A 22,156-nucleotide genomic window follows, 5' to 3' on the forward strand; every position below is an offset into this window, starting at 1 on the left:
TAAACTAATCAAAACTACATAGAAATCATCAATTAAAAGCCATATTTAAAAAGTGGGTTTTGAGCATCTTCTTAAAAATATTAAGGGTCCCGGTAGACCTGATGTCCTCAACATAAAAGAACCTGCACATGTGCGTCCGCAATCCATTATCCCCGAACCCAAATTGTTGTAAGCGCGGACCAGAAAAAGGCACTTTTATTGGGAAGCATGCCGTTCTGTCTTTACGCCTAAAATGAACACTACTCGTGCGGCCACAATCCATTGTCCCCGGTCAGCCATTGCTGTGAGCAATGGCGGAATGGGGGGGAGGATATTTTCAGCTGATTTTTGTATTTCGCAGGGGGGGTTCTGGTTCCTGCTAACAATTTTGGCACTGATCTCCCATTTTTTAAAAGAAAAACAAGTAGCGTGTTGTCCACAGACCCACCCAAAGTGAAAGCAAGCATCAGACTAACAACATAGTTTTTTTGGAAGCCTTATATTGACTGTTAAAAGATATTCTCATATAATTAGGACCTCTGGTCCACAATTGCACAACGAGCTACTTACACAAACGAGAGGTTACAGTATCTCAGATTTTTCAGTTATTATCAAAGACATTTACCTTCTTTTCTGCCACATTTGTTCAAAGGCATCTGCCATTTCCACGTTGCTGATCTCCTCAGAGTCCTGGAACTTCAGGAAGCCATTTCCACCATGACCTTCACAAAACACACAAAGTGGATGTGTTAAAAATTGCAGTTAATAGTGTCATGTTTGAGAAAATTGGATATTAAAATAAAGAAACTCATTGGAGAATGTAGTTCATCAACCTGTCAAGTAAATGAGAATATTGCTTCGGTCATCAGACAGGAGACGCTTGGAACGCGGCGTGATGGGCGGAAGCCGCCCAGTCAGAATTCGTAAAAAATTCTCGACGGTCACCTACAACGAAGACGGAGCAAAACCAAGCGAGTAACCATGTGGATCGACAAAAGTAAAGCTTTTAAATAACTTCAGGTAGGACGGTTATATGAACGCACCCCGTAACCTCGGTAGTCCACTTCCACATCATCTCCGTAAACATTGAGTTCCATGTTCTTGTGGCTGAAGACTGTGCCTGGCTTCAGGTTCCTGGGGTTGCAGGCCATGTCGTCAGCCAGCATCAGCACAATGTGACTGGCAGAATCCAAGTAAGAGGTCAAACAAATTATAAAAAATTAGATCTTTATATTGCAATTGTATTGTAGGAAAATCGTCTGGAAGAAAAACATGTGCTATTATCTATGGAAGTGCCATAATCAATGTTCCCTCTAATTTTCCAGGGGCCTGAGGGTTCACACAAAGTCGGTGAGCAACGCTTGAAACAACAGTGAGCAACCAGAATCCCAAGTGTGGCAAGATAATTAATAATCAAACATGTCCAAAACTTGACATCAAGTTACATTTTGCTGAGTTTCCGGCAATGCAAAATTATTTTTCTCTTTTGAATGAATTGACTCATGTACTATTGCAAAGGTTGTACAGCCTACAAATGTCGTTTGTTCTTACAATTCTTTCACAAGATATCCATTTCTTTTTATTTCCTGATATATTTTGTCGCATAATATTAACATTTTTGGGGGCTTATTTAGTCGGTTGTAAGATACAGAACTGTACTTAATCACATTTTTGAGTGGAAGTACAATGTTGGCAATAAGATTGACTTGGTATAATTGGAAATTATTTGAATGCAACACAAACTTTTAATTCTTTTTCCATGTTTTTTTTCTATTTCATTTAAATTCCTTTTAAAAAAAAATCTCATTGTGTTTATTTTTTCCGAACTTTTACTTTTTGTTTTCTATTTACTTTTTTCCTACATTTCTTTCTTTTCTTTTTTTATGGCTTTTTTTCTAAATTTTTCCTTTTTTTTCTCTTCCTTTCGTTTCTTTTTTTCCTCAGCTTTTCACTACTTTTTCATTTTGGTATTTTTTTCTTTTTTGTTCTATTCCTCCATTCCTTTAAGTCATTTTGTGCATAATTATACATAATATTTGGTCATGTTGGGATTAAAGAAGAAAAAACAACCTGAAGAGTCGTTTAGGACCCGAAAGAGCCGGTTCCTTTTAGTGAGCCGAGCCGAAGAAGCCGGTTCTCGACAAACTCTACTGACTTTACTTATCAACTTTGTTCGACATGGACTTCAAAATACCGCATTTAGTACACAACGACAGGGGAACCTGTGTATTTTTACCTTCATGCACTGTAACTTTGACTTAAGTCGCTTCTTAATTAGTAATTTTGAGCCCTCATATTTGTGCGCTGGCTAGATTTTCTTGTGCGCTGAGAATGTGCGAGCAGTGCGCAATTGCGAACACTGGCCATAAATGCTATTATCCCAATATGCACTTTTTCCTAATACAATTAGAGTGGAAGCCCCGGGGTATGGCAACCATACCTTACAACATTTTAATTTGATTTATAACATTATTTAATCTTATACACAAATATTAAAGATAAGTAGCACTTAATATCCACTTTTTTGTTATTTTTATGTTTTTTAATCGAGGTTACCAAGGGTTTGGAACACGTTTAATAATCACCATCAATTTCAATCCCTTGCCACGAAACAATTTCACCAGTCAATCCCCATCTCAGAATGGTTTAATGTCATATCACGGGGATCTACTATATTAATGTTATACTACTTACCTATCAGGGATACCCAGACGCTTCACACTCCTGTACACAGACAATGTATTTGCTACATGTCGGTAGTTAAACCAAAATCTCGAGGTGCATACCTGTCGGAATCATATATACAGATGTGCATACAAATTATTTCGACATTATTATCCACAAAGGATTGCTTCTTAGGTTCACAAGACTTTTAAGTGGCCGCCATATTGCAAGTGAAATGGAACAAAATAAAACCACAAATCAATCACTACTTAAATCAATCGGCCGGTTAAATATATTTCGACTGGGTAAGTGGAGCAGACGAGAACTTTGCTTTGAAAGCTTAGTTATTCCTTGACTCGCTCCTCCACTCCCCTCCTCCTTTCTCAGTTTCAGGAGCTATTTACATTTTTATGCATCTTTATACAAGTTCCTGCTAAGCCTAATTTTATTTCCTGACTGTGAGTTTTTGGTTTAAGAGAAAGAGTAGTCATGTTAGTTGTGTCAAATTCTAATTTATTTACAGAATTTTTTTTTCAGGCAGCTATTAAAGTTTTTTTGAATTTACAGCAAATATTCTTTGTTTCTTTATGAATTAATGACATTTTCCTACACCAATATTTAAGTATTTACAGCAAACGAATATCGACTCCAAATGTCGGTTATCGGCCTCCTCTTGATACTAATAATCGGTATCGGCCTTGAAAAACCCATATCGGTCGATCCCTAGTAAAGTATCCTTAAAGTCATGCTCTTATTACTCATTCCAGCTATGTTTTGGACAGTGGGCACCCTGCCAGCCAGTCGCAGGGCACACAGAAATGAAACTGGAGTGCCCGGAGGAAACTCACGCAACAACGGGGAGAACATTCAAACTCTGCTGAGGAAGGTTCGTAGCTGGATTTGAACCCGTGATCCAAGAACTGTGCCGCTCATGCGCTAAGCACTCATCTGCTGTGCCACCCACTATGTTATCAATCATCTTGTAATCCATTACCAGCCTGTACTCCCATCAGAGGCGTTCATAAGCATAATGTTCTGCACAACTGCCACTGAATTATGCACATATTTCATCCATCCATTAACTGCACCGCTTATCCTCAGTAGGGTCGCAGGGGTGCTGGAGCCCATCCCAGGCAGTGGGCAGGGGACACCCTGAACTGGTTGCCAGACAGTCGCAGGGCACACAGGGACAGACAATTCGTTCGCTCATTCACACGTAGCGACAATTTGGACCGGCCTATTAACCTAACATGCATGTTTTTGGAATGTGGGAGGAAACCGGAGTGCCCGGAGGAAACCCACGCAAGCACGGGGAGAACATGCAAACTCCACACAGGAGGTTCGATCTCATGACCTCAGAACTGTGCCTATGCACATATTTATTGTAAGTTTTTTTTGGGATTTGAATTGCAGTTTTTAAAGCAAATATTTTGCCTTAATTTTACTTGTTTTACTTGGACTTTAAGGAGAAACCTTCCAATTTCGTAATACTTGTTTAATGACAATAAAGGCCATTCATTCGTTAATTCATTCAATACAGCGGCCGTTTAAAAAGTAGCGTGACACTGAGAAGCCTCTGTACTGACCAGAACTGCCCAGTTATTGGTGTGACCGCTGCTAAAAAACTGTCCAGCAGTATTCTGTTGACATAAGAAATTGACATCATGAATACATCTTTGTTTTACGTTTTAGAACGGTGCTAACAACAAGATAGCAAAACAAGCTAACAGGAAGACAATCAAAACATCACAGCGAGCTGACAGCTAATGCTTCGGAACAAGAGAATAAACACGTTTCATGCTACACGCTTACCTCGACATTAATGCCATTAACGGAGAAAATGACGCTTAATAGAACTGCTAGAACAAGTATTGTCATGATTTTTGGGTGAAAATGTGAAACCAGGAAGACGAAACCTGCGCTATCAATGCAAAGGACGCCGGTAACGTCAAACAAGCTTTTCTGGTTGCTACGTTTCAAAATAAGAGTTTTATGGGTTTTTTAGCGAGAGCAAATATTTAGCCAATCGTGAAACACTTTTTACATAATTCGTTTTAAAGACAAAATTATTACAATACATGAAAGAAAAACGAAGATATGTACTAAAAATACGTTTAAATATACAAAATTATTCACATTGAAAATTTTATGATCCGTGTCAAAATAAATGAATTGAATTGAATTGTCTTTATTGTCATTTATATAAACATTGTGAAACATTGTAAACAACGAGGTTGGACAAGGAACTCGGGGTGAACATGTAATGAAGCCTTAAAAGAGAGAGAAAAAAAAGAGAAAAGGCAGAAAAAAACAATTACACCGTTGTGCCTATGAGGCTTGACTGGCCGAAGTTATAATAATAGTGAAATGTTCGTGAATAAAAAAAAAGAATAGTGCATCGTAAAATAGTGCAATGAAAAGAAATGCAATGACATTTAGGTGCAAAGAAAAAAATACTAATAGATTTTATATTCTCACAGTTTCGTGCAATAACATTTAGCAGCAACAAAAAAAGTATGCGATTGGCTGGCAACCAGTTGAGGGCGTCCCCTGCCCACTGCCCGAGGACAGCTGAAATGGGCTCCAGCACCCCGGCAACCCTACTAAGGATAGGCGGGGGGAAAAATAATGGATCTATGGGTGGATGTTTTCACAGTTTTTTCCTCTTGTTTAGGGTGGCGATGGCCCTCTAGGGAAGACGCTGTCTTTGAGCCTTTTTGTCCTTGTAAAGAAAATAATAAAAGCACAAACAGGTTTTTTGCAAGAGCAATTGTGAGCCATTTGTGAAGGAAATTATATTGAAAATTGACGCATATCCAAATAAAGTTGACTTTTCAGTTTTACCTTGACATCTTTAACGTCTTTTCGTTCCACTTTTGACTTGATGTCATCACAACCTTATGCTTTTGGGTTTTTTTTTCCTTGTATTGAAAACTCATACCTAGATAGATAGATAGATAGATACTTTATTCATCCCCTACCCCCCATACCTGTCAACCTGTACGTTTTTGCCGCACAAAGTCCGTTTATTATGTATTTTAAGACGTGTACGACGCACAAGAAAATCTGTACGGAAAAACGCAAATTTGTCAATTATGGGTATCATCCGGCAAACACCGACTATCACGAAACGGCAAATCAATCAAGTCAAGCGAGTTCGCCTCGGAAGCCTCTATCTCGGTATCGTTTTTTTCGTTGCAAACGAAGCGAGCGGTTTGATGCTACTGTGCGCATGCGTCTGCGGCCTGGGGATTTCCCATCATGCATCATTCCGAAAAAAAAATATATGATGTACGATTATTTTGTATTTTGTACTGGAAAATATGTCAGTTTGTACGGGCATGGAGCCCTGGAGCTTGACAGGTATGGAAACTGAAAACACACTTTTGGTAATTTCGTCTGAAAATATTTTCAGTTCCAAAGATTCAGTGCATCTCAACTTTTTAACCAACATTTGAACAGACCTTGACGTCTTTTTATTGTCTTTTGCACGTCTTTCGGGAATGTTATTGATCGAATCGCTTCACTTTTGTCGTGACGTCATCGCACAAGTTTTATTTTTCCTTTCGACTGAACAAACCGAACTTTGTGTTCTCAGTTCTGTTTTTTTCCCTTCGGATGGAAAAAAACGCACTTTTGGTTGAAAAATATATGGTACCAAAAATTCAGTGCATCCCAACTTTTCAACCAATCTTTGGATAAACCTGGGCATCTTTTTGATGTCTTTTGCACGCCTTTCCTACCTGTTTTTTGAACGGCTCGCTTCACTTTTGACGTGACATCATCACACGCTTGTATTCTCATTAACCCTATTCAGTTTTATTTTTTCTTTCGGCCAAAAACGCACTTCCAGTCATTTCCGGCTGAACATTTTTTTATGCCAAAAATCCAGTGTATCCCAACTTTTCAACTAACCTTTGGATAGACCACAGCATCTTTATAATGTATTTTCACTTTTCATTACAACCTCTTTGGTTCTGCAACCTTTTTTTGGTTTTATTTTTGGTCAATTTGGGCAGGAATGGCATAAATTCGATGATGCACCAGGTCTAAACTGAATAAAGGCATCCTTTGGTCGGATCATGCTGTCTTTTTAATGTCTTTTCAACCTGTTTTCGCTGGCTGAGTATTTTAGCAGCCACAAGGGGAGCTGCGTGTGGCCTCTTTTGACAGAAAATGTCCTTCTTGTGTGCAGAATAAAAATAAACAGCAGTGTTGGCCCTAACTCCACCCCGACTGAAAGCCAGCTTCGAACAGCTAGCTTCACTTTTGACAAAACGTTATCACACCCTAATTCTTTTGGCCACCTTATTATCACCCGTGAGCAGAGCGAGGGTAGTGATGTTTTCATTCGGGATCTAAGTAGATATATCTCAATTTTTCTGTCTGTCTGTCTGTCTGTCTGTCTGTCCACCCAAGAAAAGGAAGGAAGTTAGATATGACCTGCATATTTCACAGGCAGTTAGGTAGGTTAGCCTAGATTTGAAAAATGCCAAACAAAACTGAATCAGCACTTAAGTTTGTTAACTGAGCATGATCCATAGAAAGGCATTTCACTCTCCGAGAACAGAATGACATTAAATCCCAGCAACATCTTTACAGGCAATCAGGTAGGTTACCCTGTATGTGAAAATGCTAAAAAGCAGACCAAGAACTGGTTTTGTTGACTCAGCATTTTTGTTTGTCTTTTTTTTGTTAGTGTTTCTGCCCACCCAAGAAAAAAGGGGGGGTGGAGTTCAGATTTGACCACCATCTATTACAAGCAGTCAGGCAGGTTACCCCAGATGTGAAAAATTCCAAACAAAGATGAATCAGCACTTTTGTTTTTGTTGACTAATCAACTTTTGTTTGTCTGTTTTGAGTGTGTCAAGGTCAAGGTAATGGGGAACGGGTTTAGATATGATTTCATTTATCTATCATCTTTCACAGGCAGTCAGGAAAAGTTATCCTGGATGTGGAAACTGCTCAAAAAGTTTACTCAGCACTTTTGGTTTTGTTAAGTCAGCATTTTTTGAGGAAAAACATTCCACTCTCCATGAACAGAATGACATTAAATATCAACACCATCTTTACAGGCAATCAGGTAGGTTACCCTACGTATGAAAAATGGCACACAAAATAATCTGACTCAGAAATTTTGGTTTTATTAACTCAGAGACATTCCACTCTCCCCAGATGTGAAAACTGCCCATGATAGCTGACTTTGCATTTTTGGTTTTGAGGACTTAGCAGCTTTTCCCAAAAAACATTCTACTCTCTCACGCCAGAACAAGTTTGGCCAGGATCATAATCTTTTACAAGCACTCAGGTAGGTCACTCTGGAGGTGAATAAGGGTGATGCTCCTAACGGCGCACAGCCATTCGAGTTCAGTTTTATTTTTTGTTTCATTTTTTGTAGAAGTGCATTCCAAACATTTCAACCAACATGTGGACACATGCTGGTCGATTTTGAACATCTTTTCAACCAGTTATTGCCTAGTGGCTATTTTATATCAGCCACGCGTCTGTAGGGGATGCTCCTGGCCTCATCAGCATCAATGAGGGAGGAGAGATGGAGAGGATGGTGAAAAATGAGAGAGAGAGAGAGAGAGAGAGAGAGAGAGAGAGAAAGAGAAAGCAAGCGAGTGAGACTGGAGTGGCGGCGGCTTCGCCTGCAGGAATCCGAGACTCACGAGCGAGCGCACGGCCACGATGCGTTGAGCTTGTGCCGATTCAAGAGAAGAAAAAAAATTGAAAAAAACATTACCAAAGAAAGACCGCTGCACCTGAAGGCGACCAAGTTCTCGGAGGAGATGAACACCAACGATGCCAAGGAGTATCTGGCACGGCGGGAGATCCCTCAACTCTTTGAGGTGAGGCAGGCACGGAGATGATGCGCACGTTTCTCGCTTGAATGTTTTGCGTTTCTAAAAATAGAAAGCAGAAGGAAGAGCTTATTTATGGAATGTGTCCATCAGGACGTCTCCTGGCACGCTTCCTTTCCACGTGTCATGCCCGTCGGACACCATGTTCCTCATCGAAATTTTACAGTACCTGTAGGGATGCACGAAAACTGTTTAATTTTTCCTACCGTTGACCGATAAAATCCTGCTTCTGGAGACCCATAACCGCCAACTTTTATTTCTAACTGCCTGATGTATTCAAAAAATGAGAAAGCATGCGAGATCTAATTGTTTTATGTGTGTTTTTATTATTGTTTACATTTAAAATAACATCATACAGCTTCACTAAACGTGTCTTCAAAAGAGAGACTAGAGCTTAACCTTATTAATCAATTGATCAATACTTATCAATACTTACTTCAATAGTCAGTGATAACGATAATAACAATATATTGTTATGGGCACCGTGCCGCTGACATAAAGAGATTGCTGAAATTCCATATCTTCATCTAGTGTCAGAATATATGTGTATTATTAGGTTATCGCAACACCCGTTGCAGCCTGGTCATCCTGAAAGAGGGATTACCTCATGTTCGGTCCCTTCTCAAGGTTTTTTCATGTTCCTAATGTTGAGGTTTTTGAGTTGTTCCTTGACCTCATGTTTGTTTTAGATCACGGGATGGTGTAATAATAGTCTGTAGTTTGCAATAATCTGTGCCCTGTGCAGCCCTTTGAGACTCCTTCTGATAAAGGGCTATACAAATAAACATGACCTGACTTAACATATGTCCAATATGTGAAAATATGTCACTTTCAAACATTAATACTAAATGTCACACATGCTTTAGCTAGGAAAAGCACATCACTCATTATTACTACTTCTATAGAAAATTTAAATATATTCTAACAAGGAGAATAGATGCTGGCCAATCTTTCAAACAGGTAGTAAAGGCAGGGTCCGAGTACTAATTATCAGTCTTTTTTTTTTTAATCGCCTTGATAATTGTGACATCAGATTTGGCTGTTATCACTTTGATGACCATCGGCCGGATAATTATAAGTTACACATTCATTTTATGAAATTCTGACATTGCTGACATCCTTTAGGCCTTAACATTTACATTAATATGACTTCATCATCACGGCGGCTGAGTGCTTAGCGCGTCCGCGGCACAGTTCTGAGGTCATGGGATCAAACCTTCCTGTGTGGGGTTTGCATGTTCTTCCCGTGCTTGGGTGGGCTTCCTCCCACATTCCAAAAACATGCATGTCAAGTTAATTCACCGGTCCAAATTGTCCCTAGGTGTGAATGAGCGAGAGAATTGTCTGTCCTTGTGTGCCCTGCAACTGACTGGCAACCAGTTCAGGGTGTCCCCTGCCCAATGCCCGAAGACAGCTGGGATGGGCTCCTGCACCCCCCCGACACTACTGAGGATAAGCGGTGCAGAAAATGGATGGATGACTTCATCAAAATTCTGGTATATAGTCGTGCTTTTGTTTGCAGTGTTGCTTTCCATAGTCCATATATTTAGGTTTGAATGGGGTGGGTGGATCCCTTAACCACTAGGTCCGTAGGGGCGGCATTTCCTGTGGTGTGTCTTGGGCAAATATAGCCTGGGGGCGCCCATCCCTCTCCCTGCCAACAGGGATGGGAAAAATCATCACTTTACAAATTTATTATGAAATTTCAATGTCCGTTATATTTTATTGGTCACATACCATTTTTTGCATTGACAATGTTATTTTCTTTTAATTTGGGAATTATTTGAAGGACACAAATCTGAAAATAATAAGACTTGCTTATAAAAAAAATCCATAAAAATAGTATTTTACAAGGTTAATATTTAGTTAATAAATTATTCACTGCCAATATCAGCTATAGACTTCAAAAATCAATTTTGTATTCAATGCCATTGATGGTCAACCCTCCAGTTTCCATTTTAGAGTACTGGCAATGAGGTAGGTGGGCTGGCAGCAAATAAGTTAATGTTGCATTTATATTTTATATTTGAGCATAAGTAACTTTATCCTGACAGTCTAATAGCTTGTTTTTTTCTTGAAAGGTACAGTTTGTAATATTAAGCGCCTCCCGGTGGTAAAAAAAACAACTTAATTTTAAAAAATAAAAAACAGTATTGAATTAAATGATTAGCAAAAATGTATGAACTATTATGTAAACATGCATTTTTGGAAATACTTGACGGTAGAGAAATTTATTTGACATAAGATGATCCTCACCTGATTGGCCACCATCTTGCCGCTGAGGATACCCTCAAAACCTATTTTTCTTCTTTTTGTAAAAAATAGAACATAGTGAAAACAATACTCCGCTGTTGGATACATTTTGTTTATTTAATTTTTATTTAAAATTTAATTTGTTTTTCTTCTTTTTGACATTTACTTCTTTTTATTCCTCTCATTTTTTCCCATTTTTTGTTCCTTTTTGTTTGTTTCTTTTTTGCCTTTTTTTAGGCTTTTTTCTCCTTTTCCTTTACTTTTTTTGTCTTTTTCTTACTTATTTTCCTTTTTTACTCTAATTTCCTTTTTTATTCTTTGCTTTCTTTTTTTGTTTTTGATTCTGAAATGCTAGACAAAAAGTGAAGTAAGATAATGTTGTGTTCAGGTCACTTTCAGTCCCCGTAGCTTGTATTCTTCCCTGTGCATTTAGCACTCATTTGTTTGCACAACAACATACAGAGACATCTAATGGTCAAATATTACACACTGTAACTTTAAGGCCTTTATTTTGTGTTTATCCCGCAGTGCTATTTCTAATCTCATTGCATACAATGTTTCACTACAAGAAAATTAAATTCATTCTTTCTTCCTTTAGTCCTCATATTTTTCCTTTTTTTTCTCCCAAATAGCTTTCTCGTTGACATGCAACTTGAACAGTCGTAGCCTCATTTGAATTTCAAAAGTGGCCCTCAAATTTCCTTCGGTGTTTTGCATAAAAAAGAGAGAACAATGATCATAAAAAATCAATTCATACTCCTGGAGACTCGCTGCGAATGTTCCTAATTGGGCCTCACTTGTGAGCAATCGTCTGTTTCCAGCAAGCAATCACGGGAATTTTAGCGCTTACTGTGTACCGGTATTTAAGTGAGCTTGAAACCAGGCCACAAAATCAAATGTTTGCTTTAAAGGACAAATGTTTCGTATATATAAATATATATATGCAGCTGCAGGGGACCTGAGAGTGAGCACTCCGGCGCGTGTGTGTGTTTTGAATGAGACGGCAGAGAAAGAGAGGAGCGAGCAGACGTGGCGAATGTAAACAAAGCAAAGCAAACGAGGAAAATAATAAAACGCATATTGGACTTCAATATTGTCCCTGTTATTATGCAACATAAATATGCTTTTGAATAAAATTGTAATCCTGCAAAGTAACCCTTATTCTTACAAAATCTACATATAATCATATTATGTATTTTTTTCTGTAACTGTAATGGAATACAATTGCATTTTTGTGGTCTTCTGTTACAATGTATCGCGTTGCCTGACCCTCCGTGTTCACACTTAGAGCCTGCTGACGGGGCTCATGTACCACCGGCCTGATGAGCCCTTGGACTACCTGGAGGGTTGCCTGAAAAAAGCTCGGGAGCTTGGCGGCCCGGATAAGGTGCGGTGGGACACCTTCGTGGGACAAGATAAGAAGTCGCTGCCTCCCCTCAACGGGGGACAGTCACGGCGCTCGCTCTTCAGAAACGGTGAGAAAGAAAACAATCAGTCGAGCAGAAAAATAAACGAAAGATCGATTCGAAATTGTGTAGCAGGGCTTTCACTCTCATTTTAGCTCTAGGGCCACGAGGTAAAATCATTCTCACGGGAGCCAAACTTGTAAATTAACGGCATAAAACGAGTGCCTTAGCTGGAGTGCTGGGGCTCTTTTTGGAGGCTCACAGTTAAATTATGATTCAGGGATGTAAAATTTGAGGATAAAGCAAGTATTGGTTGTTTTATTTCCTTCAATACATTTTCCTTCACTAATCTCTTGTAGTGCTTATCAACTGTACATTTGTAAAAACAGAAAAAAACAATAACAATTTAATCCCCACAAATTTATCCAACTCAAAGAAACTCATGCAGACTGGAAAGTGACAAAAATAGCATTTGAACACTATCCATCCATCCATTATCTGCACCGCTTATCCTCAGTAGGGTCGCGGGGGTGCTGGAGCCCATCCCAGCTATCTTCGGGCAGTGGGCAGGGGACACCCTGAACTGGTTGCCAGCCAATCACAGGGCACACAGGGACAGACAATTTGCTCGCTCATTCACACCTAGGGACGATTTGGACCGGCCAATTAACTTGAAATGCATGTTTTTGGAATGTGGGAGGAAACCGGAGTGAAACCCACGCAATCACGGGGAGAACATGCAAACTCCACACAGGAGGTTCGATCTCATGACCTCAGAACTGTGCCATACACGCGCTAACCACTGCGCCGCCGTGCTGCCATTCGAACACTAATCAAAATGATTTATTTAATGATTCAAACATATTTCCAGTTTCAATTTGTTAATGAAAATGTTTACCTGAATATGGGAACTTGACAGAAAGGAGATAAAGCTTCATTACTACCACAAAGATACATAGGTGCTATATTTTCCATTTCGTGTTTTTCATAATGCCGGTGTCTGTAACTTCAGAATATTCTACTTGCTGATGCCATCGTCTGGCTGAAATTATCATTGCAGCTTCAGTTGTTGCGCATGCCAGTATGTGAAATTTTTAGATGCGCTTGAATCAACTCTTGGGGCTGGTATTTGGACTGTATTTGAAACAGTCCTTTTCTTACTTTCACCATTTTCAATCTCAATAAAGAAAATTACGACCATAGCATGAAATCACTCTCCTCCCCCATCCCCCCTACCTCAATTTCCTCCAGCATAATACGCTATGTGGCCGGAACACAGAGGGTGAAAGTAAGATTAAAGCATATAGGTGCGTTGGAAAAGAATACATACCAAGGCTCTTTGAACTTAGTGGGGCAAGTTCACACATCCTTAGTAGAGAACACATTTATTTTAAACTTTAAGGACACCAAACTACTCACTTTACCTTGAAGCAGCCTGCCCGTGAATTTTCTTTTTTGGGCGCCCTCTAGTGGACAAGTATAATTCCGTTGTATTTAACATTGTATATTTATTAGACTAGGAAAAAAAGGTTACACAATTGTAGATTCAAAATAGTTTTGTTAAAATGTATGTAATGTGCCAAGTTTTTAGGATGAATTGACAAATATAATTTTTTATTTATTTTCTACAATTATTATGTAATAATTATTCACATTATTATTTCATAAGAAACAAACTTTCAGTCAATTTAACCACTAGGAATGATGAGAGTCAAGAGTGGTGAGTTTGGGAACAGGTGTGCACAGTCCAGCCATTCCCCCAGTTAGCGTCCTATGGGGGGAAGGTGTCAAATTGTGACATTTTGCTGGGGAGTTAACATCTCTGAAAATGAAAGAATTATAGTTTTTCTACAATGTAAACGGCATATCTCAACGGCGATAGTAGATTGCAAGTAATTTTAAATATTATTCATATTATGTTATATTACATTTTATATATTTACATATATCATATATTCATATTACATGTTTCACCAAGAATATTTCTAAAATAAATAGCCTTTGTAAATTTCAAATAAATTATATTTTTCTTGATGTAATTGATTTAAAAATAATAGCATTTTAAAACTATTTTATTGTATTCATTCTTAAAACTTCTAAAATGCTAAAAGAAAATAAAAACAGGATTAGTAGTAATTCTAAGAATAAGTTGTATATTTTGTAATATATGAAAATATGTTTCTTAAAATTGATAGAATAAGGAAAACAAATTTTAAAAAGTCCTGGCTTTCCTTATGTTTAATACAATAGTTATTCTTAAAATATGTTGTTTTGGGGGATTTTAATCGAAAGGTTTTATAAATAATATCACTTTGAAATACTTTTAAAATAAGCTGAATAGCAGTAGTTATAGATCAACAGAAAAAAACATACTGAATTTTATTCTCTTTCATATATGTTTTTTCTTTTTTTAAATAATTAAAAAATCTTAAATCATCTGATAAATAAGAAAAAGGATATCTAAATTGAGCAAAATATCCTTTCATATTCCAAATCAATTACTTTCGGATTTAAGTTAACAAAATATGAATGGTGGGTGGGTTGGACGTCGTGGGGACGTGGTGTGTCTTGGGCAAGTGCAGCCTGGTGGCGCCCATCCCTCTCCAGGCCAACACACACACACACACACACATATATATATATATATATATATATATATATATATATATATATATATATATATATATATATATATATATATATATATATATATATATATATATATATATATATATATATTGGTTCCCTGTCCTTTTTAAGCCCAATCCTTTCACTTGCCTGCTGTCAGTCCGTCAGCAAACATTTGTTTCTACAAGGCAAGCATTTTGACTCAGACTCCTGTTGGTCCCGCATTTTGCACACGTTTTTCCTCGGGTTCGTTCCTGATCTGTTTGTCTCCGGCTCAGCCTGTTTTTGACCCCGACAACATTTGCTCTCCCGTCCCGGCTTACCACTCGTTTTTAATCCCGACCACGTTTTTGCTCTCCTGTCCCGGCTAGCGACCTATTTTTTTCCATCCTTGACACCGCCATCTCCTGCTCCGGAAGATCCACTTCCGTATTCAGAACAGGATCCAATTGTGTGAGCGGCTTGCTTCCCGCATCCAGCGAGCACGGGATAGCGGGCGCTGCCCTTCCTCTCTCTATCAATAAACTTGTGGTTGACTCTACGCATTTGGGTCCTAATTTGGTTCTGGTCGTGACATATATGTGCTACTAATTGAAACTTTCATATTTGTTGGGATGCAAACAACGTCTCTCATTCATGGATGTTTGATCAGTATTTTGTGGCAATCTTCAGTGACGGCACAACAGGCACAAGATTTGTTAGTAGAGATTAGCAAGTAAATTTTATGGAGTTGCCGTCTGGAGGCCATCTGTGCTGTGATTTCATCTCCCCTTGAAAAGAGCCACAGGCCATAAATCTCAACAGTCGGGCACCGTCCATCATAACCTACATGTCCTCCCGCAGATAAGGCTAATGTGCATTATTCTTATACAGGACTGTTTCGAAGATAAAAACATTAAAATACAAAAAAGCAGTGGCATACCTTCTCTCCGGTCTGAATGAGTGAAGTGTTGTTTGCGGCCTATTTCTTTTAGGCATTCTGTGTTGTGGACTTTAAACCTGTTGAGTTTAAAATGCCAATAAATGTTTGAAGCATAAAACAAAACTCAAGCCAATTGATACAGCATCAAGGAAGACCTCCCAAAGTGCTTTACAATGTGCTTCACACCTACACATTCACACCTTGTTAGCAGCATCAGCCTACCTGCTTATTGGGGACATTAGAGATTCAGTGTCTTGTCCAAGGACACTTCGACATATAACAAGAAGGAGCCAGGAATCAAATCTGCGACAGTTTGATCCCAAGATGAGTGCTCTACCTCCCGAGCTACTGCCTCCTTAATTTCAACCTGCACTCCATTTCATCTAGAAGACTTGCCGGCTGCACCGTCATAACACTGTGCCACAACTTTACTTTGTTTTCCACCAAAACTCAGATGATAACCTGAGATGTCATCAGCTCGCGCACCTTGACTGACACCTGTGTCCGCGATTAAACTCACACACGGTGCGAGCTTCTCCCCGTTACTCACGTCTGTCGTCTCATCCACCACAACAGAAACAATCGGGGCTTAATTAACTTCCCTTTCTGATGTCTTCCCCCATCACTTCAGCAAAAGTAACGATCACATTGTTTTGTATTTTGTCCGACGCCGCACTAAAAGCTTTATAACTGAACAGGCGCTGACATAAATTCGTGTCTCTCTCAACAACGAGGGAAAGAAGCTCCACATAGTTCCCTTTGTTTGATGTATCACTCATAGTTTGTAGGCTGAAAGTGGCGGACAAAACATTTTCCCTTTTGAGATTTCTTAACCATGTTCAGCTTTTTTCAAAAGTTACGTCTTGTTATTGGCTTTGACAGTATATCCACAACCAAATCCATTTCTTTTCTTCCTTCAGCCATTGTAGCTGGACTGAAATGCTATTAAATCAACATAATGTATCGTATTTGCTTGTGCATGGGGTTACGGCGGGTTGTTCGTGTGATTGTTTTGGTGAAAACCACCCCTTACCTTTGTGAAAGCTAGAACATTTCTCTTTGCCTTAATGCAGGCCTATTTCAAACAGTTCAAAACTTGATTGGCTAAACCTACAGCGATATCACAGCTATGCTATGGTGCAGGACATAAAATATGGAAGGCGTCTGGGCAGATTCCTGAGGCTAGCAACAATGAATGCCCTCACAACCTCTAATTTATTATTTTATGAAATTAAATGAAATGATCTGCATTTATATAGCGCTTTTCAAGTCAAGACTTCCTAAAGCGCTTTACAGTGTGCTTTCACATTTCCCAATAGCGGCCGTGCAGCCATGTAAGGCGCTAACCTGCTTATTGGGGGCATTAGGGATTCAGTGTCTTATCCAAGGACACTTTGAGATGTAACACGGAGGAGCCGGGATTCGAACTGCGATCTCTTGATCCCAAGACGAGCGCTCTACCTCCTGAGCCGCTACCGCCCCTATTTTTTATCATTTATATATTATATAAAAAATACACATTTATATATAATGCTTTTTGATGATCTACTTTTTCTTGAAACTTGGTTCCCCAGAAGAAAAATGCTTATATCTCTTTTAGGTACTCATCTGGGTACATTTTTTGGCACGGAAATAATTAGTTGTCAATATTGTATATTCGCAAAAATTCCAGGGCAACATAGCGCCTGGGTGGTTAGCGTGCGTAGCCCGCCGTGTGGAGTTTGCATGTTCTCCCCGTGCCTGCGTTGGTTTCCTCAGTGCACCCCCGTTTCCTCCCACTTTCCAAAAACGTGCATGTTAGGTTGATTGGCCGGTCCAAATTGTCTCTAGGTGTGAGTGAGCGAGTAAGTTGTCTGTCCCTGTGTGCCCTGCGACTGTCTGGCAACCAGTTCAGGGTGTCCCCTCCCCACTGCCTCAAGATAGCCGGGATGGGCTCCAACACCCCTGCGGCCCTACTGAGGATAAGCGGTGCAGATAATGGATTGATGGAATCTGAATGCTGACAAGACATTTTCTTGCTTGATAGCTTGAGTCAAAATACACTTTGTTGCCTCCACAACCTCTTATTTATCATTTTATTAGACATCTCATATATATTTACATATATATAAGAAATACCAACCAAAAATATTAGATATTTCTCTTTATTTCTTTAGTTTTTATAAAACTTGTCATATAGTGGGTAAAATGGCATTAAGGCGGCCCCCAAAACATGTAATTCCACATGTTGTAAGGCAGGGTCACCGTATCCTGAAGCATCTGCTGTAAATGCTATAAATCTCCACAACAGCATTCTACTACACAGTCGTGTCTGTTTTGAGTCGGTATCATGGTTAATCCTAACATTTATCTGGCGTGGCGTTTTTCACCCCTATAGGCCCCTCGATCCACCCCCGATGATTCAGAGTAATGCTTTGGTGCCCGTCATGTGAACGCTGAGCGACAAGCATTCACCCAGAGATTCGTCGTCTTTTAATTATCGGGGCACGGAAACAAAAACGTCCTTTTGAAATGGTTTCGCTCCTTCGTGTTATTAACCAGAGTTCCATTGAGAGCGGATCCGGCACAGAAAAAGAAACTCTGCATTGAAATCAACTGCTTGAAATGTGTGGTTGTATCATAAAAACAAATTCTGACCGTGTTTTGCATCAGAGGCAAAGATGTCCTTTGTACACTGACAAACAATATGGCTGTTATTTGTTAATAATTCAACCATGAGCAAAAAAGGGACACAGAAAAGCCTGAAGCCTATTTACGGTATGAGCAGGCTTCGTTCACCTTTTTCATGGACAAATTCGGACACGTTTAAGAACTTTCTGTCAGAGCCAGAACAGAAGGAGGACCCAGATGCGTATCATTTTCACACAAGCTTTATTTTACGGGAATGGAGCTGTCATGCGCGTGAACACAAACGCCAGTGATTCGGCGATTGCTGGGCGGAAGAAGTAAGACAGAAGTCCAGCGTGGAAAAACAGGAAGCCAGAGGCCGACGAGATCGATACCAGATACACAAGCAGATGCCGGGTCGATACTGGAAAGGACGGGACAGCCAGGGTCGATACCAGATAGACGAGGAGATACCGGACAGACGGGATCGATACCGGACAGGACGGGACAGCCAGGATCGATACCAGATACTGGAGACTGGAGTCAGATATCAGACAGGAAAAGATAGACGGGATCGATACCGGATACTGGAGACTGGAGTCAGATATCAGACAGGACGAGATAGACGGGATCGATACTGGAGACTGGCGCAGGATATCGGACAGGATGAGACAGGCGGAATCGGTACCTGAGACTGTAGACAGGATTGATACCAGACACTGGGGACTGGAGTCAGATATCAAACAGGACGAGATAGACCGGATCGATACCGGACAGGATTCACAAGCAGAATACCGGACACAGAGTCTAAACACACGTTTTGCGGGTGCAGAGGTTCGTTGACGGACTGACAAGGGGTGAGTGAGAGCGCTGAGCTTAAATAGGAGGGAAGCCAATCAGGCAACGGGCCGCAGCTGGTGCCAAACGGGCGGGGCCAAGTGAGGGAAATGGGCAACCGTGACACTTTCCTTAAAACTGTCCTTATAATAAATGCAACTCATCCCAAATGTATCTATATTAACTATATCAGTGTAGCGAATTTAGTTGCTAAATAAATACGTTGAACAACTAATCGATTGACAAATACCCGTGAAGAGGCGAGTTTCATTTTTTTTTAAACTCGTCTCTGTCATGATTATCGATGTGAATCACTTTTGCCCACTCATTTGGCACCAACCGCTGCGGGCTCTGATTGGCTCTCTGTCCCTATTTAAACCCAGTCCTGTCACTCTCCTGTTGTCAGTCCGTCTGCGAACCTCTGTTGATACAAGGCAAGCCTTTTTTGACCCTGACTCCTGCCTATTCTGTTTTAGCTCCCGTTTGTCTGCGGCTACGAGCTGTTTTGATCCCGACTACGTCTGCTCCCCCGTCCCGGCTTACGACCCATTTTTGATCCCGACTACGTCTAATAATAATAATAATAATAATGCCTGTTCAGGACTGCCTACAACACATAGCTTCTCCATTTCCTATGTTTTTATGATTTTATGTCTTGTTTTTATTTATTACTTCGCTTACAACTTTTTAAATTGTATTTTTTTCATTGTCTGTACAGTGTCCTTGGGTGGCCTGAAAGGCGCTTTTAAATAAAATGCATTATTATTATTATTATTAGTTCAATGACAGGTCACACTGTTTAAAATGCAGAACATTTTGACTAGGGAATTTTAAAAACAGGACTCTGACGGAGGACGGCAGGCGATATTTTGAGAACAAAGCCCTGATGACGTAAAAACGTTTACTGTTGTTTTGAGTTTTCCAGACATCGCGACGCCCGAGGGGGGGGCTTCCTTGCCACGCCCATGGGAGGAGTCGGCACGCCATTGTGCGGGAAGAAGATGGTGAATAAGAGAGAGCTAAAGGACTTCAGAAGAGGGCTTCCCAGAGACTCCAACAACACTAATTGGCTGTTTTCGATGGAGTACACTTAGTTAAATTGCCAATGAAATTAAATCTGCCCCCGTGTGAAAATGTCGGCTTTCTTGTTCATCTTTTCCCTCAAGAAACGAGCGTGCATAAATTGTTGGGTGAATGTAGGTTGTGTTTGGTTAATGGAGTCTGATAACTAATTGGAACAATTTGGTAAACGGTATATTTTGATATTTAATTCCCAACACTACGCATATTAGAGCTTTGGAAAACGTTAAAAAAAGTGTTTGTGTCACGTTTGTCCTCTTACAGAAGCCGTATTAAAAGAAAAATATACTTCATTCTCCCTTCTTTTTTACCTGTACTGTAAAGCTTTTTGAAAAAGCGCCAGGAAGCTTGTCGGCAACGCTAAAAAAAACTAATGCGGCCCCTGAGCCGCAAGTGGCCGCACCCCCGGTTTAGGCAAAGAAAACAGAAATGAATGTGGTCATCCTATCGGCAACTACCATGTCAGGATTATCTTATTCGGTTTGTGAGTTGAAAACGGATTGCATGGACAAGAATGGAGGTGCCGAAGGTCTGATCTTGGAGGATTTATCCGCCTTTTCTATGGATCTGCGTGGCATAAAGTGAAACCAAGTTGCCATAACGACTGCTCTTTTTTGGTGTCGGGGGAGGGGGGGCTTAAACGCTTAGGTATGTTTCAAACAACGTACGATTGTCTTGCCTGGAAAGGTCATTCAGGAAAGAAAAATCAGGAGTGGTTGAAATAAAATAAAATACATTTAAGGATGCCTCTGCATTGTCTTTAATGTTGTTTATTGGATAAATGAGACTTGTTGAGGGCCACGTAGGGAGAAGATATAAAGGATAAAAAGGATACATAGTGTTGGAATTAAATATCAAAATGTAGCGTTTACCAAATTGTTCGAATCAGTTATCTGACTCCATTAACCGAACACAACCTACATTCTCCCAACAGTCTATGCGCGCTGGTTTCTTGAGGGAAAAGATGAACAGGAAGTTGACATTTCCACACGGGGGCAGATTTATTTTCCCTAAAATTCTAACTAAGTGTACTCCATCGAAAACGGCCGAATTAGTGACGTTGGAGTCTCTGGGAAGCCCTCTTCTGAAGTCCTTTAGCTCTCTTCTATTCACCATCTTATCCTCGCATAATGGCGTGCTGACTCCTCCCATGGGCGCGCCAAGGAAGCCCCCTGGGCTTCACCATCTCGTAGAAGAGCGTCCCAATGTCTGTGGTCCCCAAAATAACGCCGAGCGTTTCTCAAAATATCGCCTGCCGTCCTCCGTCAGAGTCCTGTTATCAACAGAACTAGACAAATATTCTGCATTTGGAACAGCCTGACCTGTCATTGAACTAAAGCCTACTCAGTGAAAATCTTAATTGCATTATGAGTCAATCGTATAAAATCCTTTATAGTCAAATGTATAAAATCCTTCAATAGGCAAGGATTTATGTCTGTTTAATCTACCAAGAAAATAAGGATGTGATTTTTAGTTTAGTGTTTTTTGTTTTTTTTGTTGGCTTGGCTTTGCTTTGTTTTGTTTAATTTGGGTTGGTTTTAGTTTTTTGCTTTGGTTTTTGGCTTTGGATTTTTGGTCCATTTGGGCTTTTATTGGTTGGGCTTTTGGGTTGGTTTGTGTTTTGGTTAGAGTTTGTTCTAATTTTGGTCAAATTGAGTTTTGGTGAGTATGAAGTTTTGGTTTGTTTAGGTTTTGGTTGGTTTGGGGTTTTGGTCTAAGGCAGGGGTGTCAAACAGGCAGCCCGCGGGGCGTATCAGGACCGCTAAGGGATTAAATCCGTTCCATGAGACAACACTGATGGAAGCGCAAGAGAAAAACAAGCTGCAGGTTGAAATATGTCCACTTGATGCTGCCAAAGACAGGTGCCTCTCACAAACGCTGTATTGTTGGTTTGGATTAAGGTTTTTGGATTGTTT

The 22,156-nt window shown here is 39.9% G+C and overlaps 2 protein-coding genes across 4 annotated transcripts in view; one reads left to right on the plus strand and one right to left on the minus strand.

Annotated features, from left to right (window-relative positions):
* The window catches only part of pigk (phosphatidylinositol glycan anchor biosynthesis, class K), a 47,632-nt gene extending 43,041 nt beyond the window's left edge, over nucleotides 1–4,591 (minus strand). Inside the window, exons 1-6 of the mRNA XM_088345886.1 lie at nucleotides 4,456–4,591; nucleotides 4,230–4,283; nucleotides 2,674–2,765; nucleotides 1,023–1,158; nucleotides 813–924; nucleotides 605–701 (exon numbers count right to left, since the gene is read on the minus strand). Coding sequence (XP_088202012.1) covers nucleotides 605–701; nucleotides 813–924; nucleotides 1,023–1,158; nucleotides 2,674–2,765; nucleotides 4,230–4,283; nucleotides 4,456–4,521 — 557 coding nt within the window. The 5' untranslated portion in view covers nucleotides 4,522–4,591. The remainder of the gene's footprint in view (nucleotides 1–604; nucleotides 702–812; nucleotides 925–1,022; nucleotides 1,159–2,673; nucleotides 2,766–4,229; nucleotides 4,284–4,455) is intronic.
* Nucleotides 4,592–8,254: 3,663 nt separating this feature from the next.
* ak5 (adenylate kinase 5) overlaps nucleotides 8,255–22,156 on the plus strand; it is a 62,188-nt gene continuing 48,286 nt past the window's right edge. For all 3 annotated transcript variants that reach the window (XM_088345899.1, XM_088345907.1, XM_088345915.1), the window contains exons 1-2: nucleotides 8,255–8,495; nucleotides 12,049–12,235. In XM_088345899.1, the coding sequence (XP_088202025.1) occupies nucleotides 8,436–8,495; nucleotides 12,049–12,235 (247 nt within the window). In that variant the 5' untranslated portion in view covers nucleotides 8,255–8,435. The remainder of the gene's footprint in view (nucleotides 8,496–12,048; nucleotides 12,236–22,156) is intronic.

This window comes from Urocampus carinirostris, chromosome 1 (assembly GCF_059441175.1).
Source record: "Urocampus carinirostris isolate Australia breed hairy pipefish chromosome 1, RoL_Ucar_1.0, whole genome shotgun sequence".
NCBI classification, from domain to species: Eukaryota; Metazoa; Chordata; class Actinopteri; order Syngnathiformes; family Syngnathidae; genus Urocampus; species Urocampus carinirostris.